The 18,465-nt window shown below is 37.4% G+C and overlaps 1 protein-coding gene across 1 annotated transcript in view; it reads right to left on the reverse strand.

Annotated features, from left to right (window-relative positions):
• Positions 1-2,136: 2,136 nt before the first annotated feature.
• MTMR6 (myotubularin related protein 6) overlaps positions 2,137-18,465 on the reverse strand; it is a 38,666-nt gene continuing 22,337 nt past the window's right edge. The window contains exons 7-14 of the mRNA XM_045844838.1: positions 16,179-16,311; positions 15,331-15,440; positions 14,626-14,751; positions 12,341-12,390; positions 11,687-11,887; positions 6,471-6,602; positions 6,262-6,388; positions 2,137-4,372 (exon numbers count right to left, since the gene is read on the reverse strand). Of these exons, the coding sequence (XP_045700794.1) occupies positions 4,112-4,372; positions 6,262-6,388; positions 6,471-6,602; positions 11,687-11,887; positions 12,341-12,390; positions 14,626-14,751; positions 15,331-15,440; positions 16,179-16,311 (1,140 nt within the window). The 3' untranslated portion in view covers positions 2,137-4,111. The remainder of the gene's footprint in view (positions 4,373-6,261; positions 6,389-6,470; positions 6,603-11,686; positions 11,888-12,340; positions 12,391-14,625; positions 14,752-15,330; positions 15,441-16,178; positions 16,312-18,465) is intronic.

Raw genomic sequence — 18,465 nt, forward strand, 5'->3', positions numbered from 1 at the left:
GCAACTGCTCTAAATCGTTTTGCAGACAATCAGCATCTCATCCAACTTAGAATGCCAACTGGAAGGTTTTTAGTATTTTTAAAGTAGACTTTCTGAAAAAACAAAAGTAAAAAAAAAGCTAGGCTAGTTACACACCTATTCAAATGGACAAGATCCAGAACACTGACCACACCAAACACTGGTGAGGATGTGCAGCAGCAGGAGCTCTATTCATTGGTGCTGGGGATGCAAATGGTACAGCTACTTTGGAAGACAGTTTGGTAACCTCTTACAAATGGTAACCTCTTACAAAACTGAACATACGGCTACCATACAATCCAGCAATCATGCTCCTTGATATTTACTCAAAGGGGTTGAAAACTTCTGTGCACACAGATGTTTATAGCAGCTTTATTCATAACTGCTACAACTTGGAAACAACCAAAATGTCCTGTAGTGGGCAAATGGACAAATAATCTCTGGTACATCAGAAATGGAAGATTGTGCAATGCTACCAACAACAACAACAAAAAGAGCCATGATAAAACACAAGGAAACTTAAAAGCATATTACTAAGTGAAAAAAGCTAATGTGAAAAGCTACATACTGTACAAGGGGGTCCAAAAAAAACCCCAGCATTATCTTCTGGAGGACAAGCCCCTTTTAAGTACAGGCTTCCCCTGCTGGGTGTGTTCTAGGGACCCATCTGTACCAGTGTACTGGCCGACATTGTTGTGAGGCTGTGTTCAGCTTCAGGGAATTGTTTTTGAAGACTCTTTCAACACATTTGCCCTTTTCCTGATGGGTGATTTACGAGTGCACCTGTCTGCACCACACTGAGTGTTCAGCAGTTTTTGACCAAAAATGGCATGACCCCCATGCCCCACCCTCCCTATTCACTGATCTCACCCAATACAACTTTTGTTTCCCTGGATGAAAAAAGTCCTCAAAGGGAAACATTTTGCTGATGTGGAAGAGGTGAAACAAAAAATGGCAAAAGTTACAAAAAGGCATCAAAATGGACAAATTCAAAAACTGTTTTGAGCCATGGAGAAAATATCTTGATAGGTGTATTGCATCAAAGGGAGAGTACTTTGAAGGTGACTAAAGTTTAAACATGTAAGAATAAATATACAACTTTTTATAAATAAATTCTGGGTTTTTTTGTGGTCCCCCCTCATATGATTCTAACCATATGACATTCTGGAAATGGTAAAAGTATGGAGACAGTAAGAAGATCAGTGGTTGCCAGCAGTTGAGGGGAAGAGGAATGAGTAGGCAGAGCACAGAAGATTTTTAGGGAAGTGAAAATACTCTATATGGTACTCTTAAAGGTCATTATACATTTGTCTAAACCCACAGAATATATAACTAAAGAGAAACCTGAACTATGGACTCTGGGTGACTATGATGTATCAATGTAGGCTCATCAACAGTCACAAATGTACCACTCTGGTAGGGGGATATTGATAGTGGAGAAAGCTATGAATGTGTGGGGTAGGGGCACATGGGAAATCTCTGCACCTTCAATTTTGCTGTGAACCTAAAACTGCTCTAAATTGGTGCTCTAAAATCTAAAGTTTAAAAAATAAAGAGTCTATCCTGATACTACCACCCTGTCCTGCTAACCCACTAAATAAAGAGATTTGGGGAGGGGGAGCTCCTTTTCTTCTTTATTTAGTCAAGACTCCCTGAGCTATTTCTAGCCTCACTAATTTGCTCAAAATACCCCCAAATAAAATGAATACTTACTCTTCTCTGCCAATCATTTTCCTCCTCATGTTTACATCCACATCTGTCTTAGAGATGTTTCACCTTGAACGTACATACCTGACACGGCCTTTCATTAACAAGTTGGTACGAGCAAATTGTTACTGATTTTAACAACAGGAAGTGATGAGCACAAAGGAAAAATTTAATGACATGATCAACTATATCTGCTGAACCTTTTAGTCCACTATTCCTAGTTTAAATATTTTGGAAATTATTTTTTGTATATAATGGTTATTAATTACCAATACCTGTCTTTTGGAAAATGAACTGCTTAAACTTGACACTGTTACAATTAGTGTATGTTGAAGGTCCATCTGCCTAGGTGATAGAAAAAAACAACTACAACTTGATTCAATTTTTCCCCCCAAAGTAAAACATTCAAAGTGAAACATGAATATTTAATTACCTTTAAATAATATATGAAATAATTTACATGCTATACATTCCCAAACACACTGAACATAAATCCAATTTTATGAGACACATAATCTGCTTTTTGCCAATACATACCCTATCAGTCACTTAGGGTGTTAATTGATTTTTCAGTCCACGTGAGAGCAGGTAAACACACATATATGTGCCTCAACTGAAGATTAGAAGATGGCAAACCAAAGAGCTGACTATGAAAAGTCTTGCATGGAAGCTCTGAAAGCCACAGTCAGTGCTGGGACCCAGTAACAAAGCACAAACGCTTTCCCTCTGTGGTCACAAAGGTTAAGCTTCCTGTCCCATGCTTAAACACCACAGATGATGTTTTATACAGAGTACATTTCTATTGCTTTTTGAAAAGGAGTATTTTTCCAATCAGCATAATTTGTTACATAAAAGTGCTGGAAACTAAACCAGACCATATAAGCTCTCATACAATAAAGTTTTTTTCCCACTTGAAAAAATATTTATGTTCAAAACTAGTAACAGATACAGGCATAATAAAGAGAAGTATGAGGGGTCCTTTGCAGATCTCTATGTATGTACCCTTTAATTATGCCTCATGCCACCCATCTCACTTAAATTTTCAATTTTAAAGCCAGCTGTCTCCGGCAGTCCTGACCTCAGGCATCCAGGTCCTGTGTGAATGCGGGTCGCCCCAGGCCAGCAGGTCGTTGGCTACCATATAGATGCTTTTTCTCTTGTAATTTAAAGATATGTCTCAGTACACAGAATGAAGTTACATGGTAAAATGAAACTCTTCGCAACATTTAAGTTGTTTTTGTAAAACATTAACTTTGTATTAGGCCATCCTTCATTTTCCCTCTTTTCTTATATATTAACCAAAAATAATATTCCGTATAGAAATGACTGCTTTAAGATTCAGACAGCCAAGCAAATATATCTATCTGTATTTCCTCTTTGTTCTTACCCAAAAATGTTTGGGTAAACTGAAAGTGAAATAGTCTAGAAAGAGTAGTAACTAACTGAGAAAACAGTTTAAAAATATATATGTACTTTTCATGTTCTAAGAACAGTTTTAGAACTTTAGATTTTTTAAAATTACATAATTATCAAAGGAATAAAGCCAACCACAAAATAAGAATCAACAGTGCAGTAATCCATACATGAAAAATAGTCAAATGTCCTTAATATTAAAAAAAAATCAATAACCCATGTTATAAACAGTAAGTCACCAAATGTAGTACTAAGCAAACTGTAATCAGAATAAAAACTGCAGGTGCACTAACTCTGAGTACGGCAGTGGGACGAGCTAAATGTGGACTTAACAGTGCGCCTCCACACACGAGCACTGTCGCACGCAGGGCCTGCAGTAACGAAGAGTGCAATCCACACAGACAGAACAAGACTGGCCAAGGAAAACCAAACAGAAAACCCTGCTCTAGGCTATAAAACCTAAGAGTAAAGAATAAACTGAGATTTTAAGTCTTTATTAGAAATATTTTTCATGGCACTTCAACATTAAACATCACTAACAGGTAAAGTATGTAAATATTCATAGATACGTGGTTACATAATCGAAAGAACTTGCCATATCAATTATTAAGGCATTGCCTTGTTGAGATTTGTTTACTGGTGATTAAATTACACTTAAGTAAGGCTATTCCTGTTTGGCTGTAATTAACATAAAACATACAGAAATGTCAATTTGCTAGTATACAATGCAAATTGCGTTTTGAGTAAATTTGCCAATATCACTGGTTTCTTAACCAGAAGTCATTCCTTGTTAGAAATGCAGTTACACTGACTTATTTCTCTCACAAGAGCAGTCATCATCCTTCTTTCAACTATTAACCTACTGTTAGACTCGAGGAGCATTATTAGACAAATTCCTTTTGGTCATGCACACAGATCGCCCTCACAATAAACCATTTCTTGCACTAGTTACTCCAGAAGACACTCTATGAGTCTAACAAGTCATTCGTGCCACGCCATACTCTAAGCTGACCACAGCAGGTTTGGATTTGGAAAACTCCTCGGCGTATTCACTGTAACGGTTGTCTGCAGGGTTGCTGCCCTCTATAGTTCGAAGAGTATCATTCACAGGCAGCACAGTTTGCTCCTTAAAACATAGCGAGGTTTTGAGGGTAGGTGACTCAGGACGAACTGAATGTAACAATTCCTTGGTGAGAACTCCATCAATTTCCTCATTTTTGTGTTTACTGATTTTCTAGAACAAATACAAATTTGAAAAAAATGACTAATTGCACGTAGTACACATTAAAAAATGTAGATGAAAGGAAACACACTTCTATAAAATGTTCTCTTTAGATACAGTACAAAACTGAATCTTGAAAAATTAGCTACATTAAAATTTAAAGCATCTATACAAAACGTACCACAATTAAAGTGGAAAGAAAAAGAACAGACTGGACAAAGCCATTTGTGATATATATACTAACTAAAAAAGAATCAGTGCCTAGTATATAAAGAATTCTTCAAATCAGTAAGAAAAAGGCAGATATGCCAACAGAAAAATGGGAAGAGATTTGAATAGGATGCTCACAGAAAAGAAAAAACCAAATAGCCAACAAACATATGAAAGTCATTCAACTTCACTTACTACCATAGAAATCCAAAACTAAACACACCTTAAATGTTCAGCAGCTGAATGGACAGACTGTGATCTACTTACACCAGATAATATTATACAGTAGCTATTATCAAAAGAAATGTAAAACACCATGTATTAACATGGATAAATTTCAAAACAATGTTGAGAAAAATGAAGCACAACAGTAAGTTTATCTCTACATATTTTTAAAACATGCAGTTTCCACCCCTGGATGGTGTGGCTCAGTAGATTGAGTGCTGGCCTGTGAATCAAAGAATCACCAGTTTGATTCCCAATCAGGGCACAGGCCTGGGTTGTGGGCCAGGTCCCCAGTGGGGGCACATGAGAGGCAACCACATGCCAATGTTTCTCTCCCTCTCCTTCTTCCTCCCTTCCCCTCTCTAAAAATAAAAATTAATAAAATCTTTAAAAAGTAATAAATAATACATGTAGTTTCCTAGCTGAATGAAGGGTACATGCAGATTTATGTTGTTGTGGCCCTTTATACCACACACAAAAATTATATTCTTTGGTACTTTAAATCACATAAAATTATATTATAAATTGTTGTGGATACAAACTTATATAGTAGAAATGTTCTATATAATTAACACCAAATTATTGAAAATAGGTGGGGGAAGCTTGAGGAGGAGTATAAACTTCTTCAAATATATCATGTTTCATTTCTTAAAAACAGGAACAACCTGACCTCAATATTTATTATTTTATATCTCTACTTTTCTATATACTTCAGATATTTCACTATATTTTAAAATTCAGGGAAAGTGATTCAAACTAACCTACTTAAACCAGAGCTCTGACTTTCAAGCAACCATGTGCCCATAGGAGGTTTTTATATGAGGGGAGACCCCCCAAAACCAGAATTATCTACTGGAGGGCAGGCCTCTTGTAGCACAGGCTTTCCCCACTAGGTGAGTGTTCTAGGAACCCATCTGTATCAATGTACCACCACTTGGTGTTGTTGTGAGAGGCTGCGTTTGGCTTCAGTGAATTTTTTTTTAAGCCTCTTTCAGTACATTTGCCCATTTCATAATGGGTGATTTACAAGCACGCCTGCCCACGCCACACTGAGTGTTCAGCAGTTTTTGACCTAAGATAGCATGACCCCCATGCCTACACTCCCTATTCACCTGATCTTACCCTGAGAGACTTTTTTGTTTCCCCGATGAAAAAAGTCCTCAAAGGGAAACATCCTGCCAGGGGAGAAGTGAAACAAAAAACAGCAGAAGCACCAAAAGGCATCAAAATTGACAAGTTCAAAACCTGTTTTGCACAGTGGGAAAAAACTTTTGATAGGTGTATTGCATCAAATGGAGAGTACTTTGAAGGTGACTGAAGTGTAAATATCTAAGAATACACAACTTTGTATAAATACATTTTGGGGGATCCCTCCTCATATACTAATTTATACTAGGAACACAAATAAAGAAGTAAACTAATTTAATATTCCCAATATATTATGTTAGATAATTCTGAATACTTACAGATTCTAAATCTTTCATGTCTTTCTCTAACTGCTTATTTTGCTCATTCATTTTCGTGATTATGTTACACACTGACTCCCTGGGGTGCAACGTTCGGTCAAACTGGTGGTACATGCTTCTCCAAAACCTTTATGATCAAAAAAAGAAAAATATTCAATAAATAAATGTGAGAAAAAACAGAACATAAACATTAAAAGATGCCAACTTACTTAAAATTGAAAGATACTGTATTTGGCTCCAGAACAGCAAATCTCTGAGAGCTGGAACTATAGAGAGGATTTGAGTACTTCTCTCGGTCATCCAAAAGAAACGGCCACAGGGAGTGAGTCTTCTCCTTTAACCTTACACAGTGAGAGAAACACAAATATCTTTCTCATAGATGCCAATACTCAGTTTTATAAACCAAGCAGCTGTTTTCCAAGTAGAGCTAAGTTTTAGTTTTTCCTTCTATTCACCGTCTAATGTCACCTTCTCTCTGAACTTTGTTTGCTCCTTCTCTCTACTTTCACTTATAACTGTGTAATGAAACCATGTCTATCAAACACAATGCAGGTATGTCGTTTTGTCCCAAACCACACACTTTAAGAGATTAATTCACACAATTTCATAATCTTGGTGTCTGTTACATGTATTTCAAATTACCACACACATACAGCTGACCCTTACATGATACAGATTTGAACTGTACAGGTCTAACGCACGTCCACAAAACATAGGGTTCAATAAACACAGCGTTGGCCTTTCATATTCCTGGGTTTCACTTACACAGAGTCAGTGAACCATGACCAAAACCAGTACTTTCAAATCCATGGATATAAAGGGCCAAATTAAAGTATATGGAGATTTTCAGCTGTACAGGGGTTGGTGCCCCTAGCCCCCACACTATTCAAGGGTCAACTATCTAGAGAATGACACTGTATTTCCATTTGGCCTCATTCTCCTAGCCCCATGTCTGTGCTGTAATGGCAGGGACAGATTTAAGTGTGGGTGGTATCAACAAAGGAAATTAGGAAAAATCAGGACATTGTTCAAGCACTTTAAGACACCAATGATACTGCAAATCGAACAGTAAGTAGGTGAAGTAGGTGGGTAAAGGGTAGAATGGTTTTAGATCTATCTACCAAATAAACATAAAATAAGTAAGGATAGAGAAAGGTGGAGAATCTGCTTTCTTCCATGACCCCTAAGATAACCAAGAGATATGTTCTTAGAGAACTACTGGGAAATGTGTGCTTTTATTACACCGTCCTATTTATGAGGATGTTTGACACTAAATGAGAATTGTTTTTTCCTAAAAAACAGCTCTGTACTCCAACTCACCTCCCCTATTTATGGAAAAAAACACAAAAAACAAAACCCATTTGAGATGTTATAACACAGAGCTAGCGTCCTAATGTCCTCTGACTTGTTCATCTCTGTCACACTCTACTTCACCTGTTATTCCCTTCCACGTCTTCAGATTCCTCCACATGCTCCCAGTTCTGCCTTCAACTCTGCTGGGAATGACAGCATCTGGCTGTCTTCAAACTGCTACACCAGATTTAGCCTAACATGTCACCTGGATGTTCAAAATCTGTAACTGCTCTTGACTGACCACTGTAAGAAACCTAAACTGAGAAGCTAAGGACTATGAGATAGATCACCCGTGCACCACAATTTAGCCAGAAGCACCTAATCCCAAAAGCTAGTTAGGGAAGAAGAGATGTACACTGCAGCCAAATAGGTAAACTTATTTCCCCAAAGAACTGTCTGTCTAGAAATGTGAGGAGAATTATAAGGCTTCATCTTACCTTAAATTACTCAACAGTTTTTAAATCTTTTAAGACACTTTAAAACTTAGTAGCCAACACTTTCTAGAAAATAAAGATTTATATATATATATATATATATATATATTCAGACTGGAAAGAAGTATAAGTGGTGTTTCTAGGGTTTATATTTCTTGTTCTGAATGATGGTTACACAAGTGAATGACTTGAAAATTTATTAAGCTTCACACTTAAGATAAGCGTACTTTTCTATATGTATGCTATACTTCAAAATAAATTTTTAACAATGTATTTCTACTATTACCCTGAGGGTGTGAGAGATACTCAGAACATACTTGGCTTCAGAAATACAGGCAATAAAATCCTTACCAAAAATGTCCTTCTAGGAGTCCAAAATGGCTGCAGAACACATGGAAGCTACACTCCCATGTTCCCAGAGCTAACCTGGATTTACATCTAAATTACAGAGCAATCAACTTCAATAACCAAATAAAGCCTAGCTAAACTAGAGGATTTTCAGAAGAAGCCACTTAGAAACTGGTAAGAAGAGCAGAAACGTGGAAAGGACTGGCCCCCCACACCCATACACAGTGACTGAAAAGCCAGAGGGATATCTCTACACTGCAACACTCCCTGCCACCAGAAGCATCGGGTCTCGACCCCACATAGGGATCCCCACCCCAGAGCAACAGAGATGGGAAGAGGAGCACACACAGAATCTGGTGGTAAAACTCAGTGGGGATTCAGCCTGCCTAGGAGAGCAGAGAGTCTGGTAGAGACTCAGGCACCACCTTCCCAGGGTTGAGCACTCCTATGTTACTGCATCAGCCAGGGGAGTGCCCTGCCTGGTTCTCCAACTACTGGTGATTCTACCCTGTTGTGCTCAGGCCCTGCAGAGGGGTCTGCTGGCTGCACCTAGCAGAGACCTTTGGAGTGCTCTTTTTCTGGAGAAGCTCTTGGCAGAAACTCAGTGACCGAACAGCATAATTTGGAAAAAGGATCACTCTTCCCCACCTCAGACACACAGCCAGCGCCCTCCTCCAATTTGTTAAATCACCTGGCCTGCCCTTACCACTCTGGTGGTAAAACTGCTGAGTTCAGTTGCATAGGGCGGATCACAGTGCCCTACAGAGATGGGACTTTTGGAGCACCATATCCCAGGGAGGCTTTTGTCCAGGAATCAACTGGGCAGGTGCTGGGCTGTGTGACCACATTGCAGGGGGTCCACTCCAATTTCCCCTACGAGCTCAGCCCATGCTATCTCGGGAAGGGAAAAAAGGCCCACCCCCTCTTACAGGTTTGTCAGCACCACCTCCAACAAGAGACTTTGGATCTGCACCCCCAAGTCCCAGTGGCCCCACCCTGCTGAGCTCAGTTCCACCGGGAGGAAGGGATGGCTGCTCTGAGTGGGGACATTAAAAGTGTGTCTCCTACATAGGCTATTACTCTGTGACCAGGATGAAGTGCCTGGCCCCTTCTGCAGGCTTGGCTGGTACCACCCCAAGGGCTGACTTTTAATTTCTTTCTCCCCACCTTCCCCAGAGCCCCAAAGGCTCTGCCCTGCTGAGTTTGCTCTGGCAGAGAGGATGCTGGCTGCACCCAACCTGAACCTGTGGCGTGCTCCTCCTGGGGAACTAGAGTTGGAGACTCTGGCAGAGACTGAGTGGTTCAGTTCTGAAGTAGGAGCCACTTACCCTTCACTGAGTGCCTGCCCACATGGCCCCCAAGTAGGGGACACACTAGTCTGGTTCTCCTGACCCTGGTCTCCCAGCCATACCAAGCTCACGACATGTGGAAGGGTCTGTGGGTCAAAGACTGGGCCCACAGTACAGTCTTTCTGCAGAAAGCTCTGGAGGAAGACCAGGCAACCTTAAGGGGAAGTGGAGTAGCTGACAGGTGGAGGCAGACTTCAGAGAGCCTCTGACCTTTTACATACCTGCCCAGCTCTAAACCGGAAGAAGCTGACCACTATACACAGACTGGCTCCTCCCACATTCCCTCCCCACCAAGCCCAGCAGATGCAGCCATAAACAGTGAATGGCATGGTAACTCCAGATAGATAGCCCAAGGCCAGTACACATAACATCTGACATAAACTGTACCTGAATCCCGCCCAAGTAAATCCAGAACCAGCACAACTACTGGTGGGCTATAAAGCCACACCAGAGCTCTACCCAACTAGCCACACAAGCAGGACACCCAAAGGGGGATTCCAGCAGGCACCACAGCCTACCTGAAGCAGCTCCACCTCAGCAGTCAGACCCTGTACAGTGACTCATATATAGTGACTGAGGTTTGCCCTTATAGACAGCCATCCTGAAGGGTTAGCTCCACCCACAAAAGGGCCAACAGGATTCAAGATTCTACTACAACAGGAGAGTGGGTGCACATGACCCACAAGAAACATTCCTGCAGCATGGAGCGCAGGTGATCTGGAAGATTGTGCCACTGAGCCCAGTAAGACACCTACATCATAAAGATACAAGTTTGGGAATCACAGGAGATCTACCTAATACACAGAGATAATATGGAGAGAAAAAGAAATGTGCCCCAAATGAAAGAATAAGAGAAATCAGCAGAAAAAGAATTAAATGAAATGGAAGCAACCAAAATACCAGAAGCAGAGTTTAAAACAATGGTTATAAGAATACTCAAGAACTTAGCCCTGGCTGGCGTAGCTCAGTGGATTGAGCACGGGCTGTGAACCAAAGCATCGCAGGTTCGATTCCCAGTCAGGGCACATGCCTGGGTTGCAGGCCACAGCCCCCAGCAACTGCACATTGATGTTTCTCTCTCTCTCTTTCTCCCTCCTTTCCCTCTCTAAAAATAAATAAAATAAATAAATAAATAAATAAATAAATAAAGTGGCAAAAAGTTGCCCTGGAAAATATGTTAAAAAAAAAAAAAAAAGAATACTCAAGAACTTTAGAGGAAGAATGGATGATCTCAGTGAGAACTTAAAGAGATAGGAAGCATTAAAAGACACAGAAACCATAAAAAACAGCCAGTCAGAAATGAAGAATATAACACCTAAGCAGAATATCAGAAAGGAAAGAGAATTTTTAAAAATAAGGAATATGTAAGGAACCTCTGGGACATCAAATATAACAACATCTGCATCACGGGAGTACCAGAAAGAGAAGAGAGCAAGCAAGAGATAGAGAACTTGTTTGAAGCAATAATGGCTGAAAATGTCCCTAACCTGATGAAGCAAAAAGTCACATAAGTTCAGGAAGCACAGAGTGTCCCAATTAAGATGAACCCAGAAGGGCCCTCACCAAGACACTTAATAATTAAAATACCTACAACCAAGACTACTCTATCCAGAAAGGCTACCATTTAAAATTAAAGGCAAAATAAAGAGCTTCCCAGACCAAAGAAAAAAAAGGTAAAGAATCTCATTACCACCAAACCTGTATTGCAAGAATATTAAAGGGCATGCTTTAAAAAGAGGGGAGAGGAGGGTAAAACATAGATATAAAGAATAAAATGAAATGTAATGAAATGAAATGAAATAAAATAAAATACAGCTGAGTAGAAAAAAATTCAGTTTTATTTCATACTGTCAAAATATTTCATTAAGTTCAACTACAATTTATGTTGGACCTCAGCTAAGGAAAAAAAAAAAAAGAGCCCGTTTAATTAAACCATCTTACTTGAGTTCTTCTCTTTCCTTCTGACAATTTCCAAGGAAGTTTCCAAATTGGCATGAATGAATATGTTCATGGATCTGAAGAAGAAACGCTTCATTGAATTCAAAGGCTTGTGGAAACTGTTCAGTCAAATGCCACACACATTCCAAGAACTGAGTAAACACTGGTGAGACTTCCTTTGGGTCACCATCCAAATGGCCACACCTAACCCCCCCCCAGAAAAGTACAAGCTATTAAAAATGCCTCTGAAAGAAATCAATTGTTCAGGCGATGTTAAAGTTAAACATACATCCAAAAAAAAGTTCTAAAACATAGTGTCATTGGCATAAAAAAAACTAATGGTTTAATTGAAACCACTTATACTTAAAGAGTTCTTAAACCACAATTTTAAAGGGTCTATTACCTTCTACCTACTACAATCCAGACAAACAGGAAGGTAGGTAATAAATTACCATAAAAACTAACAAAGGTATGAGAATTGAAAGAAATGACAAAAAATTAAATCAGTCTTCATACAAAAAACCATATGGTATTCTCACCTCCCATTATTGCTCCCATTGGATAAGCAAGTTCATGAAAAATGGAAACACTTAGGTACTCTAAACTAATTTTTCTATTTTTACAAAATATATAAATGTGCAACTGTGACTGACTCACCTCTCTGAAAATTTATGTCCAAAGGAGATCCAATCCTTTTCTATTAAAACCTTAATGAAAAAAAGTAAAATCCATTTTATAACTACTTGTAATTTTTGTTTAGAATGGATTTAAATCCTATTGTCTTAAAAATAGCATTTATACTTTGCAAACAAAACAAAATTTTAAGATTATAGGCAAACGACAGCAAGAACCTAGATTAGAGGATGATTTAACAAAAAGTGAAGATGATACATAAAAAGAAACACAGGAGTGTTATAACTTAAATTATTTCTATTGTATTTATTACATTTTAGGTAGAGTGTATGTTATAAAGCACTATTGCATTTACAATTTTTATGTATAATGATATTTGCCTAGAAAAAAGGCTAGGAAAATGTAAATCAAGTGTTAACAGTGGTTAATTGTGGGTGGTAGACTGGGTTATGTTTTAAACCTTTTGATTTACTTGTACATCACTTATATAATACTTAAAAGTGATAAAGAGACCAATAAAAAGTTTCTATTCAAATTCAATGTTAATATATAACCTCTTAAATGGACTATCATTTCCTGTCACAACTCTACTGAAATAATAAGGTTCTAATTTTTTTCAGTCTAATAACCTAAACAATGTATCTTTTTAATATTTAGTATATAATTTCATGCATAATCACCAAGTATATCCTTTCCACAGTGTCCAAATTGCACTTTTAGATTCTCTGACTTGGTCTTAAATCTCTCAGAGGCCATATAATGGAACGAGAAAAGACGCAGTTTCTGGAGTCATACTGCATGGACTCAAGTTCTAGTGTCACCACTTTCACACCCATGTGACTTCAGGCATGTGCCCTCAGGCTGTAGCCTCAGATTTTACTACAAGCCCTTTCGCCTATACACCAACATCTAAAACTTAAAATCTTCCTCAGTAAATGCATTCCTCTGCTTGTCTCAGTAAAGAGCAGGAGAACAGCACCATTCATCCTGACAACTGAGTCCCTAGCCTGGAAATCATCCTACCTGTGAACAACTCTCACTGACTCCCCTATCTTAATACCCCTGCAGGTTGGCGCATCACATCCTCTCTCCACTTATGCAGTACTGCCTTAGTTCTGGCTCTCAAGTTATCGCAACAGTTTCTATACTGGTCTCCTAACCTCCATTCCCACTTCCCTCTTCCTTCAACACACCTAACCATCTTTTTTAAAGCATGTTACCGTTTCCTTTGTTTGAAGCCCTCTAATGGCTCTCACTACTCAAATTCTAGTTTTCTCTTCCTCAGGCCCCCATGCCACACTATCTTCTTCTGCAACCAAGTCCCCGACCCCCAACACTCACCCTGAATCCCACCCACTACGCACTACCCGTAGTCACCTAAAAGAGCTACTCTTTAGTTTTTACTGCTTTTTACCTGAGAAGGTCTCACATTGTCTTTGGTCATGTATTCATGATTTCATTTGGATGTCTAACAAACAATTAAAGCTAAACATTGCAAGGAAAATATTCCCTATCTTACATTCACAAAGTAAGCAGAACATCATTTTATTAACACTTCCATTTGTCTTCCCAGATTCGATGTGTTAGCACCAGAAAATACTGGTTCTAAAAGGGACCTAGTGATGTTAAACCTTCCCTTGCTTTAAGATGGTACTGTATTTAACAATTCTCAACTAAGGAAAACTTTCTCACATCTCTTCATTTACTATTTGCCATGAGTTAAGATACAAATTTTGAAAAGATGAGCTAATCTGATCATACATTAAAAAACAAAACACAACAAAGCAGAAAATAGGTTCAATTAGAAACTTAATCTTCAGATAAAAAACATGCTTCCTATCATTTTAACTACAATTAACAAATGAAGGAATTTGAAATAGAAAGTTTCTTCTAGAATATAATTTTTAAGTATTCTTATTTATGTCTTATTTTAGTATATTACTTACATTTGTTAGATAAATATGAGGGGAAAATACCAAGTATTTCTACTGTAACATTTTAGGAAAAAACAACTTTTAAATCTAAATTTTTTTGTCCAAGAACTGGCACAAATGAAAATCAGTCTCATTCAACATTTTTCCACATCAGCACTACTGATACTGTGGGCCAGATAACTAACTCTTTGTTGTAGGACTGTCCTGTCCTATAGGTACTTATTGGCATCTTGGGACTCTACTAGCTAGATGTTGGTTGCACCCTTTCTGTTCACTATAACAATCAAACCTGTCTGCTAATATTACCCAATGTCTCCTGGGGGGACAAAATCACTCCTTTGGGAGAACCACTGTTTTAGCCAAATAACTCCTTACCATGAATCCTTTGACTGTCCTGTAGTAGGAATCCAATAAAAGAGAGCCAAGGGAACAAACCTGGGAAGTCCTATCCCAGCCATCAGAACAATGTACCAACACACTTGCATTTTCAACCATTATTGCCTGAAAAGAAAGATCACATACTTAGATTCTAACAGAATACATTTTAAGTGACTCGATAAGTTCTACTTACTCAAAAACCAATTAAGTACTGCATTATAAAGAAGAGCTAGGACTGTAATGATAATGCTGCCACAACATAATTTCCAAAAAAAAAGAAGACAAAACACAAATCAAACGAACAAAAACAAAAATTGTATTTCAAAGTACCTGAAAAAATTTTTAAGTGCTACATGATAAAATTAAGAGAACCTCATTAAAGAGGTAAAACATAATAAAAATTATCTGACTGGGCCCTGGCTGGCGTGACTCAGTGGACTGAGTGCTGGCCTGAGAACCAAAGGGTTCAATTCCCAGTCAGGGCACATGCCTGGGTTGCAGGCCAAGTCCCCAGTAGGGGGCGTGTGAGAGGCAACCACATACTGATGTTTCTTTTCCTCCCTCCCCTCTCTCTAAAAATAAATAAATAAAATCTTTTAAAAAATTATCTGACTGGAAAACATACCAGCACTCAACATAATAAATCCATTCCTTCCCAACCATTATAAACCCGAAAACCAAATATAAGCAATGAAGAGTTACTTTGGCTAAGAAGATTGCAGCATCCATGACAGCTTTGATATGGCGAAGCCATCCTGAGCTTTCTAAACCAGAGTAGAAATCATTGACAGAAAGCGCTTTGGTGCCATTAACTAAAAGAAGGGGGAAAACATTTCAATTAAAATGGGCTAAAATCTTCACTTTTCCTATTCAACATATTGCTATAGGTGAGTGAATTGGGAAGAAGAGGACAAAATAAATAGGCAAAACTTATTATAAATGAAAAGATGCTACCAGAAGCTCAATGATAAATTTTTTGTTATATTTTGCTGTCATTCCTTGTGCTTAAAAAAAAAATGCTCCTATCTGGTTTGAAAAAATATTTGCACCTCAGTGTTTAATTAAGAACACTCTGATATTTTAATTTTTAAAGCTCTATGCCATGACTAGAAAGATATCTTACTATTTAAATGAAACGGTATTATAAATTAATCTTAACTATACTGACTAATCAAGAATATCTAACAATAGCAATTTTTTATAAAACCATTTGAATTATACTAATATAATAGCTATTACCCAAATATCGAAAATGAACACCTGAAATATAAGTAGTCCCAACTGAGATGTATTGTACATATAGAATTTCTAAGACTTAAAGGCAAAAAAGTAAAATGTATCATTACAAATTTTTAATACTGATTACATTACATGTTTAACATAGTGTTTTTATTAGGTTAAATATTTTATTTAAATTAATTTCAACTGTTTCTTTTTACTTTTTAAAATGTAACTACTAGAAAATTTCAAATTCATAATTTCATATTTTGTTTGACTAGCATTATATTTCTATGGAGCAAAGCTGACTAAAGGGTAAGCAATAATCATACCTTCCAGTAACTTCTGAAGGCTTGACCTCATGACATGAATATTTTCAATTCCAACAAACTGAAATCTAATATTAGAATAATTGTCTTCATTTTCATAACCTTTTCCAGCTGCTCTGTTGGCCATTGCATTCAGCTAAAAATTTAAAATTTATAAATTCAGAGACAATTGCTTTTATCTTGTTACTTACCAAAATATAATGAAAACACAATAATTTAAGCTAGCAGACAGTTTAAAGGAGCTCACCACAACTGAATACGCTAACATTTTTTAGCAAGTAAAAGTCTCAGATTAATAATAGCAAAGACGGGTACTATAAAGAGACAGTATGATTGCTACATAATGGAAAGGTCAGACCAGAAGTTCCCCACAAATAATTCATGAAACTAACTCACTTAGGTTTTTAGCTAGTTTTCCTTATGTTTGTAATATTTCAAAATCTAAAACCAGAAAGATCTCCTAGCTAAATCTTAAATGATTCAGAGATTAGCAGAGCTGGGTAATTACATAGGTCAGAGTATTTGAGTTCCTCCATATTAGAGATTGCTGGAGGCCCACACAGCATATAATATGGCATAACTTGATAGAGCTTCAAGAACTGTGCCACAGATAAACTGGCCTCTAAATCAGAGAAAAGACTGCCTGTAACCCATAACCTTCAGCTTTTAGATCAAATGCTATTAGACGTTCACTTAGGGTTTGCCATGTCTAGTTCTTTCAGGCTAGGATTTCATATAGCACATTATCACAGTTTACTAAATATTCTCATGGACCTAAATTTCAGGAAAAAATAGTAGCTTTTCATTCAGTGTACTGGAGCCCATGTTGGTCACAAGTACAGTTAAATTGTATTTACAAACTCACTGGTTATTCAGCACTTATGATTACTGAGGTCAACAGTTAGATATTTAAAGTGTTTCTACATTATTACTACTTGAGTTTAACTAGTAAAACAAAACAATCAAATACAGATACATTTTCTCTGTAGAAGTCAATTATACAAATACGATGCATTAGGTCCTGAGAAATAAATCACCCTCAGACGTTATATTTAGAAAGTCTTGTTACAATCTTTTTATATCTATTATCACCTAAAAATAGTTCTAACCAATTAAGCCATCCAAATTACACAAAGAAGCACATTTTTTCTTACAAATCAACACTTTTTGTCTTCTAAGAAAGTCTTTCCTTTTTAACAAAAGATTACCAAATTATCAGTTTCTAATTTGTAATACTCCTTAATTTACTCAAATTAATCATATCATGTTTTCCCCATTATCTTTTGTAACACTGCATAATGATGAGAATTACTTCTAAACAGCAACCATTCTTTTCAACAAAGCTGCCTATAATTGTGGTCTATAAGGCTCACTCGCTCTTTTTCATCGCTTTCTCTTATTTTCTCATCATTCCAGATTTTTGAAGAAATCCTCACTATAATTCTGCCAATGTCCTTTTGTGCAGCCCACCAGCTCTGCACTCGATGCTATAATAAAAATTAAAAGTAATGTTAGCTACTACCATTGTGGATTTAAATTACTTTAGTTTCAGGATTGTATATGAAATGGTTGTTTAACTATGCTTATAAAAAGAAAAATGGAGCACTAGGTGGTGTGGCTCAATTGGTTGGAGCATCATCCCATAAACCTAAAGGTCACAGGTTCAATTCTCAGTTAGGGCTCATACCTGGGTCGCACGTTTGGCCCCTGGTTGGGGCGCCTACAAGAGGCAACTGATCGATGTTTCTCTCTTACATTGATGTTTCTCTACCCGTCTCTCTCCCCTCCCTTCCCCCATCTCTAAAATCAATAAGCATGTGCTCAGGTGAGGCTTAAAAAAAAATGTACTGTGACATTTGTCCCAATGATTTAACTTACACAAAATTTTACCTTACATAATGGATACATAACAGAACAACTACTTCCCCTTCACTATTTATAATTCTCTAGGTCCCTATTTCCTAAGTTAACTCACTATGTATTTTCCTTATTTTCTTGAATATTTCAAATTAAGGTCCATTATTTTAACAGTGTTTTGCCAACTGAAAATTCTAATTCAATTTTCAATTTTTCACAATACACACATTATTTAGTATTTCTTCACAATAACAATACTTACTTGTATACATCATTAATAGTTCCCAGTAAAACTCAGAAAACATAGGAAATTGCTATCTGTGTTACTGGGGAATTGAATTTCTAAGTTGGTATCCTTTAAAAGACTAATCTCCTTAGTATCATTAGCCTTGGTTAATTTAAAACTAGAATTCAGTATGTTAAATGTGGACAA

Source organism: Phyllostomus hastatus, unplaced genomic scaffold (assembly GCF_019186645.2).
Source record: "Phyllostomus hastatus isolate PE091 unplaced genomic scaffold, TTU_PhHast_1.1 phas_contig_41, whole genome shotgun sequence".
NCBI classification, from domain to species: Eukaryota; Metazoa; Chordata; class Mammalia; order Chiroptera; family Phyllostomidae; genus Phyllostomus; species Phyllostomus hastatus.